The sequence below is a fragment of the Amphibalanus amphitrite genome, unplaced genomic scaffold (assembly GCF_019059575.1).
Source record: "Amphibalanus amphitrite isolate SeventyFive unplaced genomic scaffold, NRLGWU_Aamphi_draft 000752F_arrow, whole genome shotgun sequence".
NCBI lineage: Eukaryota > Metazoa > Arthropoda > Thecostraca > Balanomorpha > Balanidae > Amphibalanus > Amphibalanus amphitrite.
In genome coordinates this window covers 203,225-220,946 of record NW_024882246.1, presented here as the reverse complement: position 1 = coordinate 220,946, position 17,722 = coordinate 203,225, and the positions used below count along the sequence as shown (strand labels likewise).

At 49.1% G+C, this 17,722-nt stretch overlaps 1 protein-coding gene across 9 annotated transcripts in view; it reads right to left on the bottom strand.

Annotated features, from left to right (window-relative positions):
- LOC122365629 (NADP-dependent malic enzyme-like) overlaps positions 1–15,174 on the bottom strand; it is a 31,769-nt gene extending 16,595 nt beyond the window's left edge. For 2 of the 9 annotated variants that reach the window (XM_043337013.1, XM_043337012.1), the window contains exons 1-2: positions 6,494–6,640; positions 2,377–2,554 (exon numbers count right to left, since the gene is read on the bottom strand). In XM_043337013.1, coding sequence (XP_043192948.1) covers positions 2,377–2,499 — 123 coding nt within the window. In that variant the 5' untranslated portion in view covers positions 2,500–2,554; positions 6,494–6,640. Of the gene's footprint in view, positions 1–2,376; positions 2,555–3,441; positions 3,636–4,700; positions 4,828–6,273; positions 6,641–8,231; positions 8,451–14,755 lie in introns of those variants that run through there. The other 7 variants (XM_043337008.1, XM_043337004.1, XM_043337006.1 and 4 more) reach the window with 7 other exon arrangements.
- Between the last annotated feature and the right edge of the window lie 2,548 nt (positions 15,175–17,722).

Below are 17,722 nucleotides of genomic sequence, written 5' to 3'. Positions count from 1 at the left end.
CGATACTGACATGGCGTTTTACCCATTAATTAAATGGCCGTGATATTTCAACAGTTGTAACACCACTGATGACGAAACAGCAATGAAATGTATCGGATCTGCGGCACTGAAACTGAATTTCCTTGGGACATTGGGTCCCTCCTTCCCTTTTCCCAGGTAGGAGGCTGCTACGTAGCGTTCCGCTGGCATGGCCGTCAGCGCCGCGACCTTGGTTGCACTGAGTCAACACGGCTGTTCCAAGCCCTCCGTGGCTGCTCCTTACATAATCCCCGGTGACGCTATGCATCAGCCCCGTTGCCGCGCGGCAGTCCCTCCCCCTCGGTAAATTTCCTACCTCCCTCTTACCGCTACAGGCACTCTGGGAACGGGAAACGGCGCCGGTAAACGACAAACAGGCGCAGATCTTGATACCCAATAATGAATGGTGAAAGCGGAAACTGTCCGTGCCCACGTCCAGATATGGCTTCGTCATATGCTATATCATATTCGCATAACTATGTAGAACAATCGCCGTAATGCCTAAGTTTTCGCCCGTACCTACGGTGCAGAATCCAGAAATGCCAAGTGAATAGCGTGAAGGCGTGGTTTCCACCGCGACACACCCCTCGACGCCTCCCGTTCTGCCAGGGGTGTGACCGACCTTGTCCTTCTGCCCCGGTGGCCTGCTCTCGATCGAATCCACCCTCACCAGACGCAAGCGTCGTCAGCAGACAAGGGCCATCGACTGTTTATCGGGACAGCGTCAGGAAAGATTTAAAACCAAACTAAGAAGGAGGCACTGGGTCAGATACTGTCGCGTAAGCAGAATATAGGAGGGCGACTCGAGGGCAAATTGGCGGAATGACGGCAGTGTGCGCGAGTGTCAGTGAAAAACGACAAATGCCCGCCCTAAAAAAGAAAAAGTACATAAATAATTTTCATCACAATGCCAGCCCACATTTTTCTTTAAACTAAATAAAAGAATACACATAAGCGAGAACTAAACCAAATATCAATCAACAATACCGTATGACTCGGTTGTCATGACAGCATATTGATCGCTATTGCCAACGTCACACACAATACTCATGGGATCAGTCTCCCTAGTTACTAAGCGCTGGGCATTGTGGACTGCCGGTGTATGATGCAATGTCTCGATATTAATGGACCCAGAGCTGTGAGCGATAACAAATCTACCGCACGACAGCAGTCCGGTCTTTATCAAAGCATGACACTTATGGACGGTAGGTACTAGATAACAGTACTCGAAGGACAGGAGCAGGGCAGGGTCAGGAGAGCAAGGCCTACCGGACGCAGGGCTGGGCGGGGTTATTGAGTACACGGCTCGCGTCTCTTCAGTAGTTCGGTCTCCTCAGAGCGAATTCGGTCTGCTTCGAGTAATTTCAATCTAAAAGTACCTACTCGGGCCAAAAGTCTGCATTAATAACGTCAATTTTTGATAAGTTTGTTCACTGAGTTTATCGAAGTAAGGGCTCGCAGCAGGCATCCTTATTTGTACCCCGCAATGTCTTTTTTCATTACTGAAATCGCATTCACACACTCTCGAAACACATGGATGCTCCCGGACTTCAAACCGGATTTCACCTCAGTAGGCACACGGCACATACCCGCTGTGTCGTATATCACTTCTGACCCTTGCCCTGACGAGTAGACAAACCAAATGGGTGCAAAAACCAGCACACCTTGCGACTTACTGCCACCTTGACCGACCGACCCCTGGTGCACGGATGTAGCCCGGCCGGGTTATACATAGCAGTGGGTTCGGTGTGGGACCGCGGCAGGTCGGCGTGATCAAGGCACAGCCTGACATGGCGCGTTTTACTAATTAATTTCCATAATTATTGCATGGGGGCTCGCTTTCCAACGAATTCCCGTTACCTATTAAAATATGTAGAAACCCAGCTAAAAAGTCGATGGCTGTAAGTCACGGACTATCCCAGAGCTTTCGTGGTCGAAAAGGGGTTCAAACAGTTCTTATTTCATAGTGCATGACGACATTAAAAATGTCATTTCAATAGCGAAGGGAACCGGAAAAATATCTTATCTACATCTCCGCCATGGGCCTTGGTAACATCAGTCACTGCGCTGAGTTCGGGACGAAAAGGAAATCAATTACGCCAGATGCTGACGTAGCGCGAAGCCCATGGACCACAGTCGCTCCGTAAATACTCGTATTTACCAACCGCTGGTGGCCTTGCTCAGAGACGTAGTCATGGTGACTTTCGGAACAACGCGAAAACAATGTTTCAGAGGCAGAACACAGCCGGCATTGCCCCCTCCAAAAAAGGCGAGCTATGTAGACGAGCTAAAAATATAATGTCAATCACTCTCCTATAGATACGGATCGACAAGCCGTCCGCTGCCGTGTGAACTCACCTTGTTGAGCCGTGGGTCCCGCAGGTGGTCAATGCCGCGCACCATGCTCGAGCACATGGCTTCGCCAGAGGCGGTTTGGAAGGGCCGCTGGCCCAGCCGATCCAGAGTGACCTCCTGAGACATGTCTCTGACTGGTGTGGTACCCGACACGCGTCCGTTAACAGCACCTCCGCTCGACCTGTGGGATAGGGAACACGTCAGGTCATTGTACGGTCACTGCGGGCCGCGGTGAGCGGTTGGCTACCAGCAAGGCAACACTGAGACACTGCAAGAAACCCTGCGTTAACAGTCGTGTTACAGGACATACTGCGTGGGCACGGATGGGAGTGCGTTATCGCGGGGAACAGTCTTGGAAACACAGCCGTGGACGGTTTTTGGTTCTAAACGGATACCGGGGGGCGATAGCAGCGATTCGCTGGTGCTTTGCTACGGCCTGGTGGCGAACGGTGACGTTAACAGGCGCGAGCTTACGGAAGGCTTGCATGTTGCGACACAGACACCATGCATGTTTACTCTATCACTGCTACAACTGCGACTGTTAGTAAATCTTGCAACACCCTCTGAGTGTTTGTCATTGATATTTCATGGCCGCTCGCTGTTGCACCTTTTTAATTTCATTCATTGCAGCGCGACAGAAGAACAAAACTGAAATGCTGCTGAAAAGGATATCTACAGTTTACACTGCCGAGAACAATTCACTGTTCCGTGCACACTGCACCCTACTCGTGTTGGCTGTCTCCCAAGTTCGCGTCCTCCCGGGATGGAAATAACCACCGGCCGGTAGCCGGCGAACCAAGGTCATGATGTCAAGTTGCAACAACTGACCGCCGTAAATCAATGCCGCGGGACGAAGCGGCCTAGCGCAAACAAGTGCATGAAAACACGAAGCAGCCCTATAACTCAATCGATATAACACATCGGGAACACTATAAACACGAGAAAAGCAGCCAGCTGTGGAACAGACAAACAACCAGGGACGCAGTTGACACTCAGATCCGACACAGCACCTGTCACCAGCCGACTACAACCAATGGCACTCGACCGGCCCAGTCGGCTCACCCGTACCTCAGCAGATCACAGAGCAGAATGAGCCGTCGGCCGGGCCCGTTCGCCACGGAGCCGCGATAGGCGCCCTCCCGGCCCCCCAGGCTCGCCGGCCGGCCGCCCCAGAGACGTGACGTCACCGTCCGGCCGGGAAAGTCACGGTGCAGGAATGAGCTCACGGAGAAGCAGACCGGCTGGCGCCGCAGTGTGGATAATGGGAGCTGGGAAAACTGGCACCGACCTGGGACACCTGATTGAATAATGGTTTTATGTTCCAGACTAAGTCATGAGAATGCCTTTGTAAGGTGGGGAGGGGATTTGGGGAGCAATGGCTGGGCGGGGAGGGGGAGAGGGTGACAAAAAAAAACGAGTAATGGTAACCGCTACTCCGAATTCAGAAGGGAAGTAGCCAGTAGGTAAGTTCGACGGTTGCGGGAGCGTTTTATCCATATACCACAAATCACATACCGGTAACGATCAAAGATATCGACCGGAGCAATGTTTGCTGGTCAAAATACCGGCCCGAACAGCAAGCGAGGAGGTCAACCAATCGCAAGAAGGAGGCTGACTAGAGAAGGTTCGACGCCGAACCGCTGACAGCTGTGGTTTGTAGCATGAAGTATAGAAACAATGGTCACCGAAGTCAACTATGTATGCCGATGAATCACTGCGGTGCAACTTCCCATAAAGGTGTATCAAGAAGGTAAGCCGATAGGGGGAAACGCAGGTGAAATCCCAAAGTGCACCTGATAAAACAGCGGATGCACTACATGCCCGAGCACTGTTACCTACTTCGGAGTGTAACGTATTCATTTTAATAGTTAAAAAGTAACTTTGATCGATATTCTTCGCCTTTTTGTCAATGCATTGAAATGTCAAATGTGCTTCGTTTGTTCTTAACAGATGCAGCTGAGTGACCCAGTGATGTTTTATGCACCAATACGGTAAGAGTCCAAAACAGGCCGTTATAACACCCAAAAGTATGAACTACGGCACGACTAGCACTAACTGCCGGCCTTTATGTAAATGAACTCGCCCAGTGCCACAAGTAGAGGGCATGTACCGATGCCATCGCAGCCGCGCCATCCAACCACTGTCGGCCGCGATTCGGATCCAGTGCCAACAACGTCTCGAGAAAAACTCGCACTATGAATGACTCAGCAGTTTAGTAGACTATCACAGACGCCGAGCATAGTACACCAACAACAGATCTGCCTCACACCAGGATAATGAAACAGTACAATGCTTAGACACCTTGACGCATTACGGGTATGACATACCTTCTCACGTATACCCACAGGCCTGACACACGTCACTGGTACTCTGGGCCACCTTCAGCCGACCTTCCGTCCTCCCTCCTCTTACACCGACTACCCCGACCCGCCTCCGACGGCGCCCGCGTCGAAACCGACGACCCAGGCCCCGCCCCCGCCGTGGATGACGTCACCACACTGATGACATCACCCCCGGTGGGCCGATGGTGGTCCCACCTGACGACGGTGGCGCCACCGTCCCACCGGTGCTGGCCGCCCGTGCGGGATTACGTGACAAAAGATCGTAAGTTTATCCCAAAAGCAGTAGCGATTCAGCAAGATTCGAGACACAGAGCGGCGAAACGTCTTGACAACATCTTGACTACAAAAAAAAAAATAGATGTGAAAGCTGAGGCTCCATCAATTAAAATGAAGCCCCATGCACTTTGACCTTCAGAGATCAAGAAAGGTCAATCAGCCGGAGCTTGTGTAAGCAAAGTGGCTCACCAAATCTCAGCTTGATATTGCATTGTATTGTATTGTATTGTATTGTATTGTATTGTATTGTATTGTATTGTATTGTATTGTATTGTATTGTATTGTATTGTGATGGGTAAAGTTTATATTTTTTAATTTAGCCTTCTAAACCAAGAAATGCATAAAAGACAACACAGTAACCTTGATAACCAGGCTATGAGGCTATAGGGTGATGGGGTTACGGACCGGTAACCAAAACCCAGCATTCGCACAACTTAGTCAAGTAGTTATCGACCAGTTGGCCCGAGAGGATAGATTTATATGGCTAAAGCAGTGACGTTCTGGCGTTCTACACCACACAGGATCTAGTGCTGAGCCCTGTTCCTACAGCCGCCCTTCGACTGCCCGGACCGCCGAGGGGCGGCTCAGTCCTGCACTATCTCCTTCCTCTGCGGTAGCGCACCAGTTCCGGTGGCCAGCGGACATCCCTCCCGTCCCAGAGAATTCCCTCTCCCCCCCCCCACACACACACGCTCCCAGCCCCGCCCTCGGAGTGACCTTGACCGTCCAGGCAGTCCCACAGCTCAGCAGGGCACACGCACAAGGCACACACCGTGCCAAGGGCGCGGCTCAGGGGCAGCCACATACGCGGGTCTACAGTTACACATCCCGGCTCCCCACACAGGCGTGACCCAGTGCCGCTCGGGTCACGACCTCGACGGGCGAGGCAGGGAGAGCCACGACCACACCCTAGCAAGCTGACGGAGAGGCACTCCCAGTGGGTACTTCAGGGGCAGGGTGACGGTAAAGACCCGACAGGTTCCCACTCATTATCCAGTTTACTGGCGGGTAGTAAAAAACGGCACACCTCAGTCAGTATGGAGTGGTGCAATCCGGAACGGGTGCAGCCATCCAGTCGGGCTCGGCGGGGGAATTTCCTCTGCGTTTACTCGGACAACACAACAGCTGGTTACTAACAACAGAAAGTGGTTGGATTGTCTTTAACGACAAATTGGAAACGACTGCCGCCCTTGCAATGTCAGAATCCTGGCAAGTCGTTTTGAGTTTTCATTACCTGACATTTTGAACTGTGCTTTGATTTGAAAAAGGTGACTTTACTCACTGATATGTGTAGTCGCCAGGCATTTCATCTATGATGGACGACATCCTCGTGCCCATCTTGCGAGGATCAGACATTTGAACTGGCTAGTCAGATATTGCAATATCGAGATCAGATAAGCCCAAGGTTCGATATTCGTGTGCCTGCGGCGCTTGGGGCAGACTTCGTTCACATGGCCAGGTGTGCATAGACGGCAAACATGGAATAATGAGAACCCACATACCTAAGGCGTCGCAGAAGTCAAACTCCTGCATCAACAATTTTGCGAACGGATAAACTTGTGATTTAGCTACACTACTTTAGATTTAACGTGACGGGTTTTGAGAATGATGTTGGCATGCTTCACGTACGCATCGCGCCGATAAATGTCACATTTTGCTTGCCAGAAAATCGATAAGCTATGATCGTGAATGACAAAATATGGAACCTTTGATATTGGAGAATAAGTCGTTTGGTGCCAGTTTCAACGTTCTATAATAGCTCAGTTGTTGGGCTAAATTCTGCTACGTATGAAAGACGTCAACGTGACCTTTGATGACCTCTGTAGTCAAACGGCAGTGACGAGGACGCCGAATGGGCTACGTTCCCCCATCCCAAGGGCTGTCTACCTAACGTTCGAGTTTCAGTGGATCCCAGGCGCCCCGAATCTGGGCTGTTTTGACGAAGACGCAGCCGAAGGCAAGTAATGGCATAGGTATATCTATACCTATACCTTGGGCATAGAAAATGAGAGTGCAGGAGCCTGCAGCGGGGCGCGATAAATTTATAATTACAACAGGGTTGGGTGCTTGTATATTTGTCCGTGAGCAGTTCGTGAACATTTGGTTGTTTGTTTATTTGATAGCTTACGAATTCCTTCATTCAAGGTCACATGTTCACGAACAATTCTCAGCTCACGAACAGTTCGTGAACGTTCATGAGCGTTCATGAGCAAGTCATTATTTCTTATATCTTTCGCGTTATTAATCTCAAATAGAATAGTGACACACACGGTTGCAGGCACGCTTTATAGGTGAAAACGCACCAATCATATCTCAAGCACATGGAATCGTAATTGATGACGATTTTTGCAACGCTGAAGCTTAAATTGTGCTAAGGTTGTTTGGTGCAATCGGAGTTTTCCGCTGATAACTCCCGATCAAATTGAGCAAGCGAATCGGCTGAGTCATCAATTGACTCAGAAAGAAATGCCATCAAGGCATCGAATGATATGCAGCATGACATCCTCCAAACAACAATGTGACCCGAGTGGCTTTGGCCTGGCCTTGACCCGAGGTCAACGACCTAGCCCAAATAAAAATCATATCGTTCGACGCGCCTGGCCACGAAGAGTACGATGGTGCAACAATCGCGGCTCATCCACCGTGTGTGGCGAAGTTATTTACCAAAAACCAAACACCTACTTTGGGACACTTGACCTGTGACCTGATCTCAGGGGTGAGCAGCTGGCATAAGACATAAGCAAAATCGGTTGTAACGACGCACACGCTCGCTTTTTCCGCAAGATTAGGAACAAAACGCCAAACGGCTAGGGAGGGGTTTCATCCACCCAGTGGCGGATCCAGGGGGGGGGGGCAAAATGGGCATTTGCCCCTCCCAAACGGCTTAACATTACGCCTATGGACGAGGCATGGAAAGAATCGATAAATTGTTATGGTTTGCCCCCCCCCCCCCCCAAAAAAAAAACTGAGCTGGATCCGCCACTGTATCCAGTTCCACCCATCATGTTGGCGAACAGTTCATGAACGCTCGCGAACTGTTCGCATGGGAAACGTGACCAAGCCCAGCGTTACGTCCCACCTCGCATCCAAATTCAAATCCCCACGGCTTCATCCAACAATCTGATGTATCAACGGTATCAGGCCAGCCGCACTCAATCGCTGACCCCTCACCTTCCCCTCCCCTCACGCTGCCGGCAGCACCCACGCGACGCGTGACCTTGAACGCCGCCGGCGCCTCACCTCTGTCCAGCTGGGGGCGGGTTCCATGCCGAATACAGTGCCACGGAGAGTCCCACCACCAAACCGGCCAAGAACGTCTCCCGCCGGCTCACCGGCATGGTACGCCACAGGGGTCACACGAAAGACAGGCTGGGGGACCGACATCGCGACGTGGACGCGACGGACGCGCGAGTTTACGCTTCACAGCGAATGGGCAGGGGAGGGACGGATCGTGAGGACGCTCTGCCACCTATGAGGCGAGCAAGGAAGTAGTGGTTTCTGGGAGACTGGCTGGAAGACAGATGTCGCTATGAGCTATCAAGGGAGCAGAGCTGATATTCACTTCTAACGCTTCTAACGCAAGACGTCTACCTACAGGCTACATACCAGTGTTCATTTCTCTTTGTTTGCTTATTTTGTTTGAAGCAAGGTCTTTCGGACCATTACAGAGCCACCGACAAGCGACCGGCGCATCAGTGGTGCGCCGCAGCGGCAGACTGCAGAGACGGTCGCCGGCGCGGTGGGGTGGTCAGTGGTCACTGGGCACTGCAGAGTGTCGTCAGTGTCCACTACAGCATTCGGCCTCGGTCAGTTATAAGGCTATCCCTCGCGGGCCGGCCAGACACTTCAATGGCGCTCCCAGTCAGTGGAGATGACAAATAGGACATCCTGGCGATCGGAATGTAACGCACTGAGAAACAACAATGTTGCAGGGTATAAATGGTATTTCGCCCCTGTGCAAATTTAGTGACAAAAGCAGTGGCGGATCCAGGATTTTCACTGGGGAGGGGCTGCAGGTCATAATTGGGCGCCACGCCCCGGATGGGCGCCATAGTCGCATCGTATTGGCGCTGAAATATTGGCGCCCAGTGGCCCTGACAAGAGGCGCCCAGGATCAGTATGTACAGTGACACCACACGATTGGAAATATCGGTGCGGAGCGTACTGAAACGACGTTATTCGACTGATTTTTGCATCCTAGTCCTAGTATGCGGCACTCCGATGAGTTGCGAATTGAAAATTGGCGCCACTGCGCCTTCGGCGCACTGGCGCCAGTTTTCCTTGGGTGGGGGCTGCCAGCCCCCGCAGCCCCCCCCCCCTGGATCCGCCACTGGACAAAAGGACCTGGATCAAAGTTAAGTGTGACTTTGGGGCAAAATATATGTCAAAAGGCAGTCAATGCTATGATCCCCGGACCCCATAATGTCGAAAGAGGCCAGTTAGGCTGGGAAACGGTGCCGGGTTTCCGACATTTATCCACATTATATCGCACGAGATGTATAGTATCGTCCCTAAAACATACACAACAAAACAATAAGCGTTACTTTCTGGAAAAAAAATAACATGTTTCAAGGCTTTGGGCTTCTGCTAAGGCCTAAGCATACCTAAAGCAACGAAGCATTTATCATCCTTAACTTCAATCGTGTGGCAAATTACCTGCATCGATAATGTCAGCTATAAATCCCGAAACTTGCAGTACCATCAAGGCTGACGGTAAAGGTGACGTTAGTTTGAAGTTCTTTGAGGGTGAAGAAGGTAAACGATCTGGAACAACGAACGTAGGCAATTTCCCTAAACCCGAAACATTTCTTATCCCAACGGGCTTCGAATGGTGAATGTGCGATTTTTTGCCCTTTGTCAAAAGCAGAACATTTCAAGGAAGTTCGAGTGATATTCCACAGAATAAAATAGCGCCAATGCTACCATCATCATCTGTCATTCACCATCTACCAGGAATGAATGTCTCGTTTGTGATGCTCATTAGGTCCTAATAGACATGCAGCACTCTTATACTTTTACGAAAAAGGCAAGTGGCAACATTAGATTAGGTAATCACTTCAGCACAAGAAAGAGTCGACTATACAGAAGTTTTAGAAGCGAATTTCCCTCCTACCCGTCAAGTCATTCTGCCACCGTTCGGCGCATCCATCCCGCAAACAATGCACTGTTTCCGGAACACTACATGTAGATTGCGGCTTTTCTTTTATATGCATATCCCATCAACATCACGAATAATAATGCAACAAGTTTGAAAGTAGTGAATGGTGATACGCATTTACCGTTGTTGGCAGCGCCTTGCGACGCTTACTTGGCGGATACCTACATTTGTCGTTACTCTATCCGATGGCGACCCCGAAACATCATATGTGATATGAGAATCAAACATATATGGCAACACGTCAGGACAGACACAGTCTACCTAACGGTTCAAACGACCTCTGTGGCACTTACCGAAACTTCTGATTCATCACGTACTAAAACGACCTTCAAAGATAATTGTCTGCATGAATCAACGATTTATAGCGAAAATGACTCAGGTACAAAGGATAAGAAGGATAGGATAATTGTCACAGTCTTGAGGCAGCAAAAACATGAACTAATTAGTGATTGAGCAAGGCAATGACGAGTCACATTTAGCGACACATGTGGCATTGTTAACCTACATTTGTTTCCAGAGCGAGCGCAATTCAATTATCGAGCTCGATGACGTTGCTATTGCTGTTGATTGCTGAATTACGAAATAATCAAACATCCGTGAGCGATTTCAGCCGGTCGCCACGGTGCGATGCAAATGCTGATGGCATATAAAAAAGACATGAAATTAATGCATTTTGGTGTTGGTCTCGATTATTCTAAAATTGGTCCAGTTAATGTATGGTGAGGTAAGTACCAATTCAAGCTGGAGCCAATCAAATCTGCGTCGGTAAACACACTAAACAGGGACATTTATGTATGGTAGAGTGTTAGTGCAAACTTCAAGACTCAAACCGACCATAATATATTATTGCCGCTGGTTAGATATAACCACGAGTCCACGACACCATTGAACAGTGATCAACAATAAGCTTCAGTTATATTTAGTATTTACGCCTCCTAACCCCAATAAACTGAATTGTGTAGGATGTTCGACCGGGACGTGGCTCACCTGGCCGACCCGGTCTCCGACAGATACCGTCGGTACATGTTTGGTCCGCTTCTGGTCCTGGTCCTGGTCCGATTCTGGTCCGGAGCCTGTTCAGTTCCGGTCTCGGTCCAATCCTGGTCCAATTCTGGTCTAATTCTGTTCTTGATCCTATACTGAACCTGTCTTTGTCACTGGTACGGTTCAGGCAATTTTGTTTCGCTAAGGAATCCAGTTGTTGATTATTTAGGGACATATTTGTGTTATGAGGTTATCGGTGGAGCCAACAAATAACTAAATGCACTTACTTTTATTGACGTTTCGGTTTCAAACAACATTCGTCAGAATAGAACATACTGACAAGTTTAAGATATGTGCATTTGAGACGTATATTTATATTTTAACTTGTAATTCTATTCTGACGAAGGTTGTTTGAAACCGAAACGTCAATAAAAGTAAGTGCATTTGGTTATTTGTTGGCTCCACCGATAACCTCATAACACGAATCCAGTTGTGTTGCTCCTGACAGGTTTGCTCAGTCAAATCGCAGGAGTACTGAGAAAATAATTCAGCCTCATATTCAGTGAAACTACTGTTTAGTTCACATCCTCAAGCATTGTCAGCCGTGGTTAGGTGGAGGCGTTTCGTCAGTCAACCGCAGGCCGGCGTCAAATTATTAGCTCGGTTTGTGGCCGCAGTCGTCCGGTCACCTGTTGCCGAGGCGCCGGCCTTCGATGTCCACCTGTCCGGCCTCAGAACGGCGCAGTCACCCCCTCTGGCCGCCCCTGAGGCTCCAGGCACAGGGCCTTCACTTAGCACATGGTCCGGCCAGTCACTGGAGCTTATCACGAGCTCAGAGTGGTCCCCCTGCTGTTCGGAACACTCCGTGCAGTCGTCAGAGACCGGCGCTCGTCGTGCCGTTTCCAGCAGTGAGCCGAAGCGGGGCGCAGCGGAGCGCGAACTCGGCCCAGTTTCACCAGCACACCGCCTCGCCGGGATCCGAGGGCGCACCGCGCGCCTCAGCGACGATCCGAAAGCACGCACTCGGCCTTGTCCCCGACACTCTCTTGCGTAGCACGCTGTTTGTTGGTTCTCATCAGCTGAAGAAGCTGACTTTACACTCGGCTGGTTCTGCTCCTCGGACCGCAGAACCCGCCCAGAGACTGGCGCGATCCGATGGTCCGTGGCACCGCGTCGGTTGCGACGGTCGTCGATATCGACGTCGAACTCCGCCGAGGCCCTCGATCCGGGCCGTGTTAATAACGCAGACGCTGCTACCGAACAGAGCCGTCCGACAGAGTAGGTCTTCCATTAGACCGCGGTTAATTGAAGGCAATCATCGCTCATGGGTTATTGAGGGATGATAACACAGCCGAAACCCGAAACAACATCATAGGGATCATTTACGATGATGGAACAATGCACCCGGGGAATCGAGATACGATCAGAGCCATGTTCCGAGCAGTCCGATGGCGTGAACGTCTTTTGTATAGCGACAAACGTCATTTTATACTCAGCAGTTAATGAATGCCAAGTTCAACGCTATAAGATGCGAATAAAGTAACTTAAAATGGAGAGTGGAGACAGGAAAACTATGCAGCTACATGGAAGACTGATACGCATGGGTGGATAATGTTTGAAAAAGTTACCCCGACCGGCGACCGATAGTCGGAAAGACGATATATGCTCATTGCTCACGTTATTGTCAACGGTCATCATAAACAAACCCCTATTCTGACCCATGGGAATGGAATGATGGACGTTGTGTTTGTTCAAGGACGAGCGTTGTATCCGACATTGTATCATTCATAACATTGTTGGCGATGAGTGAAAAGGCGATTTTCTTTTGAGTGATTTTTTTTTTTTTTTACTTAGACTTATGCAATTTCGCACCACATCCAAACCATATCATAAGCCATTATGATTAAATGTTGCGTTTTCAGCTTTTTATTGTTCTTCTTTTCAGCTCAAAATAGCTACAAAAAATGACAGCTCTCGTCGTACGAGCTTTACAGAGACAATTGAACGTTGGAACCAAAACACTTAAATGGGTGCCCGGTACTGCCCACGTATCCCGGTTACAAAAGTCCGAGCTCGAAGCGTGACGGACGCTCGGTGTTTATGAGCATCCTGACGGCTACGCCCTAGTGACGGTATGGTTGCGATTGGTGGCAGGCCAGTCGAAGGCAGGGAGGTCAAGCAGTGGGTCTGAAAAATTGCGCCGAAGGCGCGCGCCAAATTTTCGAAACTGAACACGGTTTGAGAGCAATCTTGGCATTAGCGACCACACACGGGTCCTAGGGTTGGAGATTGGTAAGTTAAGGAAATGCCTACCTGATTGGCAATATTGCGCCTATGGCCGTCAGCATCCGAAGAACGACAGTTTTCTTTTCTCGTATGGCGACAGGTTTTAGGATTTACAATAGTGGAAAAAGTTACCCCGGCCGCGCCGGGGTAGGCTGAAAGTTACCCCGGCCACGGCCGGGGTGGCCGGGGCAGGTTCTCCACCCATGCTGATACGGGGACGTCCTATCCATATGGACCAGATAAAGGTCAATCACGGGAATAACGCGGACGCAAAGCAGCCTATTGACTCTTGTTAAACGCCTTTGTACATACATACTCGTAACAGGCCCAATGGATCCGTTCCAAGATCGTTCGGCCAATATCACGATATAAGCCTTTTGATCAATAGGTTCGCGTGCCGGCAATAATGATGACAATGTGCGGTAATGACTCCAGCCAGCTTTGAAAGTCACTGATAATCCCGTGTGAGGGACTGAAATCCCGCTGCCAACAAAGGGCTCGCAGGTGTTGGTGATGATCCGCTCTCTTTAGCAGAGCCTACCCAGTCACGGATCACCAGCGAACCTCTGAAGTGATAACACGCAACCATTTAAAACGTTTAAGAAATAGACGGCTTCATGTCGATAATGTGGGGCTGGATAATTCATGCGATAACACGGCTGATAAGTGTCACTACTCACTAAGACATCACTGCAACAATTATACGAAAGCAAGAAAGGTGGTGCAACTAAAGCGAACGCCAGTCGTCAAGCTCAATTTACCTTTGAGTGCAAGAATAGCGTAGCAGCCTAGAGCGCCGTATCGTATAACTCTGTGACAGCCTGACGCACAATAGACGTTTCTCCAATAAACATCCAATAAACTCAATCTTAATTGATTCATTTTCCGGGCTAAAATGGCCAACATTTAAAATAAGTTAGGTTCAGTTTCAGACGCTGAATTATCACAAACAGCTTGTCTCCAACACACAATGTTGTAGTTTCTGGACTGGTGAAGCGCACATTTAAACATTGCATTTAACCCCAAAAGAAAATATTGAAGTTTCACTACTTAGATAACACAATTGAACTTAAAAGGCAAAATGCATAACGCAATAATGTAATCCCAAGAGAAGACTGTTAAATCAAAATAAAACGATAGCCTAGTAACTATTTTTTACGAAGGGAGGATAACACATAAAGCAGTGAACTTTTCCCCAAGGCACGTCCTTGAATTGACACGTGCTCCAGGCCTGAGGACACACATGTCACGAAACCCCTTCCCCATTCCGCTCCCACCCCCACCCCCACACACGCCCCCACCTTCTGTCGCCCCTTGCCGACAGAGCCCGCCTTACCTGTGTTTGTCCGAGCAGAAGACGCTGCCGACAGCCACTGTGTTGCCCATATCCCCGGCGACTGACGGCGGCCGTCAGCGCGGCGCGACAGTCACGGTGTGTCGGCTCACGGCTCACGAGCACCTCCCCCGGTCACGGCACCGACTCGATACTAGACAGAGTGGCACGCCGGTCACTGCTGAACTGGATCAGTCAGCTGGCCGGGCTGGCCGGGCGAGGGAGTCGCCACCGCCGCCGGCGCTAGAACCCGGCACAGACACCGGACACCGCTACCCTCCCCCCCCCTCTTCCCGCCGGACAGCCGCGGGCACTCGAGCGTGAGCCTGTCACACGCCACGAGTCACTTTCGCTGAGCTGTCACGGGTGATTGGCTAGCGTCACTGCGTCACGTCAGGCTCGGTCCAGAAGAGCCACCTGACTCCGACGACCGCACGGTGTCAGATGTCCACACTGACAATGTGACGACATTGACATGAATCGAGGGCATCGATTGAGTGACAGGGTCGATCAAAGTGTGTGACTGAGTGCAATGGTATGCGCCAATAACACAGGCTACCAGGACGACAGAACAGAGTAAATAGCAAACATTTGACTCGCAGTTGTGATGAGTACCAAGCTTGCGAGTGTTGATAATTTTAGAAGCATGAAAACGATTTTATAAGTCGCCGAGCCACATGATACATCATAACTTGAAGGGCGATCAAAATTACGTGCACCTTCGCTACCTGCAGTGGGGGACGGGGGCGTTAAACGGTTCCGCACAATGATAGCAACGGAAAATATCGAGTGGCACAATATCGAGCGCAAATACCATGTCCATAATGGCAGCATATCTGTATCAAAGTAGTGAAATATGCAAATTGCAAACACCGAAATAGCAAAATATTAAAACCAAAATATTGGAGAAGCCAAATACCTATCGAAATCGAAAAATGGAATTACTAAACATTTGAGGTGCGGAATACTGATATGCAGACCCGGCACAGACAAGGTCGATCAGTTTACGGCTTACATAGGGGAAGTTGGGGGAACGCCGAAGACTTTTTTTCTGACGCCCGTAGCACGCAAGGTAGACAACATAAGCTATTCTTGTTGGCGTCATTCGAGAGGCCAGTCTTTTGCCTTTCAAACATACTAGGCGCATTTGATGAATTCGCATACCGTTAAGCGCACAAACTAAAAATATCAAAGAAGTGACTTTTTCGGCGTTGCCCCGGACTGCGGGGAAAGCCGAAAATGGGAGAAATGATCTACGGGGAATGCCGACATTGATGTTTTGCCATTTTATCTCAAACTTTATCCAGAATTGATCAAAGCTGACACGCGTTTTAAGAGCTTGAGGAGGCGGTGCACACTGGAAGTTATAATTGTGTGATATAATAAGAACATGCCAGGTAAATCATTCCTTATAGGTAACAGGCCGTTGTGTCGGTTGAAAGTGTAATTTGTGTGACTAAAAATACGCGTTGCTATTCTACAGCAGTAAAGTCCACGTAGCGTGCTTTTAACACGTGCGTAATCGCACGTTTTCGGCATTACCCCAGCCTGCCATACTTTCATTTGCAGGCCCATAACTTTTCAACGTGCTGTATAAATTTCAAATAGGCAGCACACTTATGCAAAGACATGCTAAAGATTTGACCGAATTGGCCAGACAAACGGTAGCATAATGAGTAAGAAATGCAGCTTCAAAGGCGCATGTAGTACAAGGGAAACGTACCTTGAAAACACTCTTGGCGCCCTCACAGTCGAAGTATTCCGAATGACGACTCGTAACAAACATGCGATAATTGTAGTCACTTAAGCTTCAGAGCATCACTGACAGGTGGCATCCATGTCTTACGGTTTTCGAAATATCTCGAATTTCGGCTTTGCCCCAACTCCGGCATTGCCCCAACTTCCCCTAGCCTTTGGATCGGCTTTTTGTAATTTTGCTGATAAAGAATTTCGTTACATTGGTGCGAAATGCATAGGCATTTCAAATTATGCATCACTATTTTACGATTTCGATAAGTTGCTTTCGATATTTGGCAGGTTTATTGTTTGCGTATTGATAGTTTTCATGGAATCGTTGAACCCATGTCGCGAAACCCACGACAGAAATTGCAAAAGATAGGAACTATTACTCGCGTGACTCGTGTTTGTTGAATGGCCATTGAAAAACTGGTCACTGATAAAGCCGATCCACTAACATTCTGATGTGGTTGCATGCCCACTGAATAAGATATTGAAAGAATTCCGAGCCCAAACTCCGAATTGACTTTTGTGAAATGAACCATGGGGACGGGACTATGTATGTACGTATGTAATGCATGTAATGTGGAGAACGGCCATGCATACATAAACATGATGTCATTAAGTCGGTCTTTCGTGTATATGATTTTCGTCTTGTATGTTCCCTTTCAAACCATTTTACCAGCCCTTAAGCAGTTAAGCTTATTTATTTATAGCTAAATGTGCAGTTGCATTTTATGCTTAGGAGTTAAATTGATGACCTGGCTATGCTTACCTACATACATGTATAATGCATAGGTATATGAGCTGATGCTGAGATGTTCCACAAGCCACGGTAGAAAAATGTTACGATCGACCTAAACGACAACTTCTGTTTATGCCGAGATGTTCCACAAGCCGCGGTAGAAAAATCCTACAATCGACCTTGACGACAACTCATGCTTATGCTGAGATGTTCCACAAGCCACGGTAGAAAAAGTGTTACCTACGATCGACCTAAACGATAACTTCTGCTTTAATCACGACAAACCGGGCGCGGGGTTCATAGCATATCCGTGGTTCTGACTCAAGTGAGCTGAATAGACGTTCAATGAAGGAAATAAATTGTCAATGGGCGTGGGCGAATATTGTCAGTAACCTTGAACTTGTTACGACCGTCTCTGACGGTAAACCCCTATTGATTATACTTGGTAGCGTGGAGCCGGGTAGTCCCAACTTGCAGTCCCCCATCCG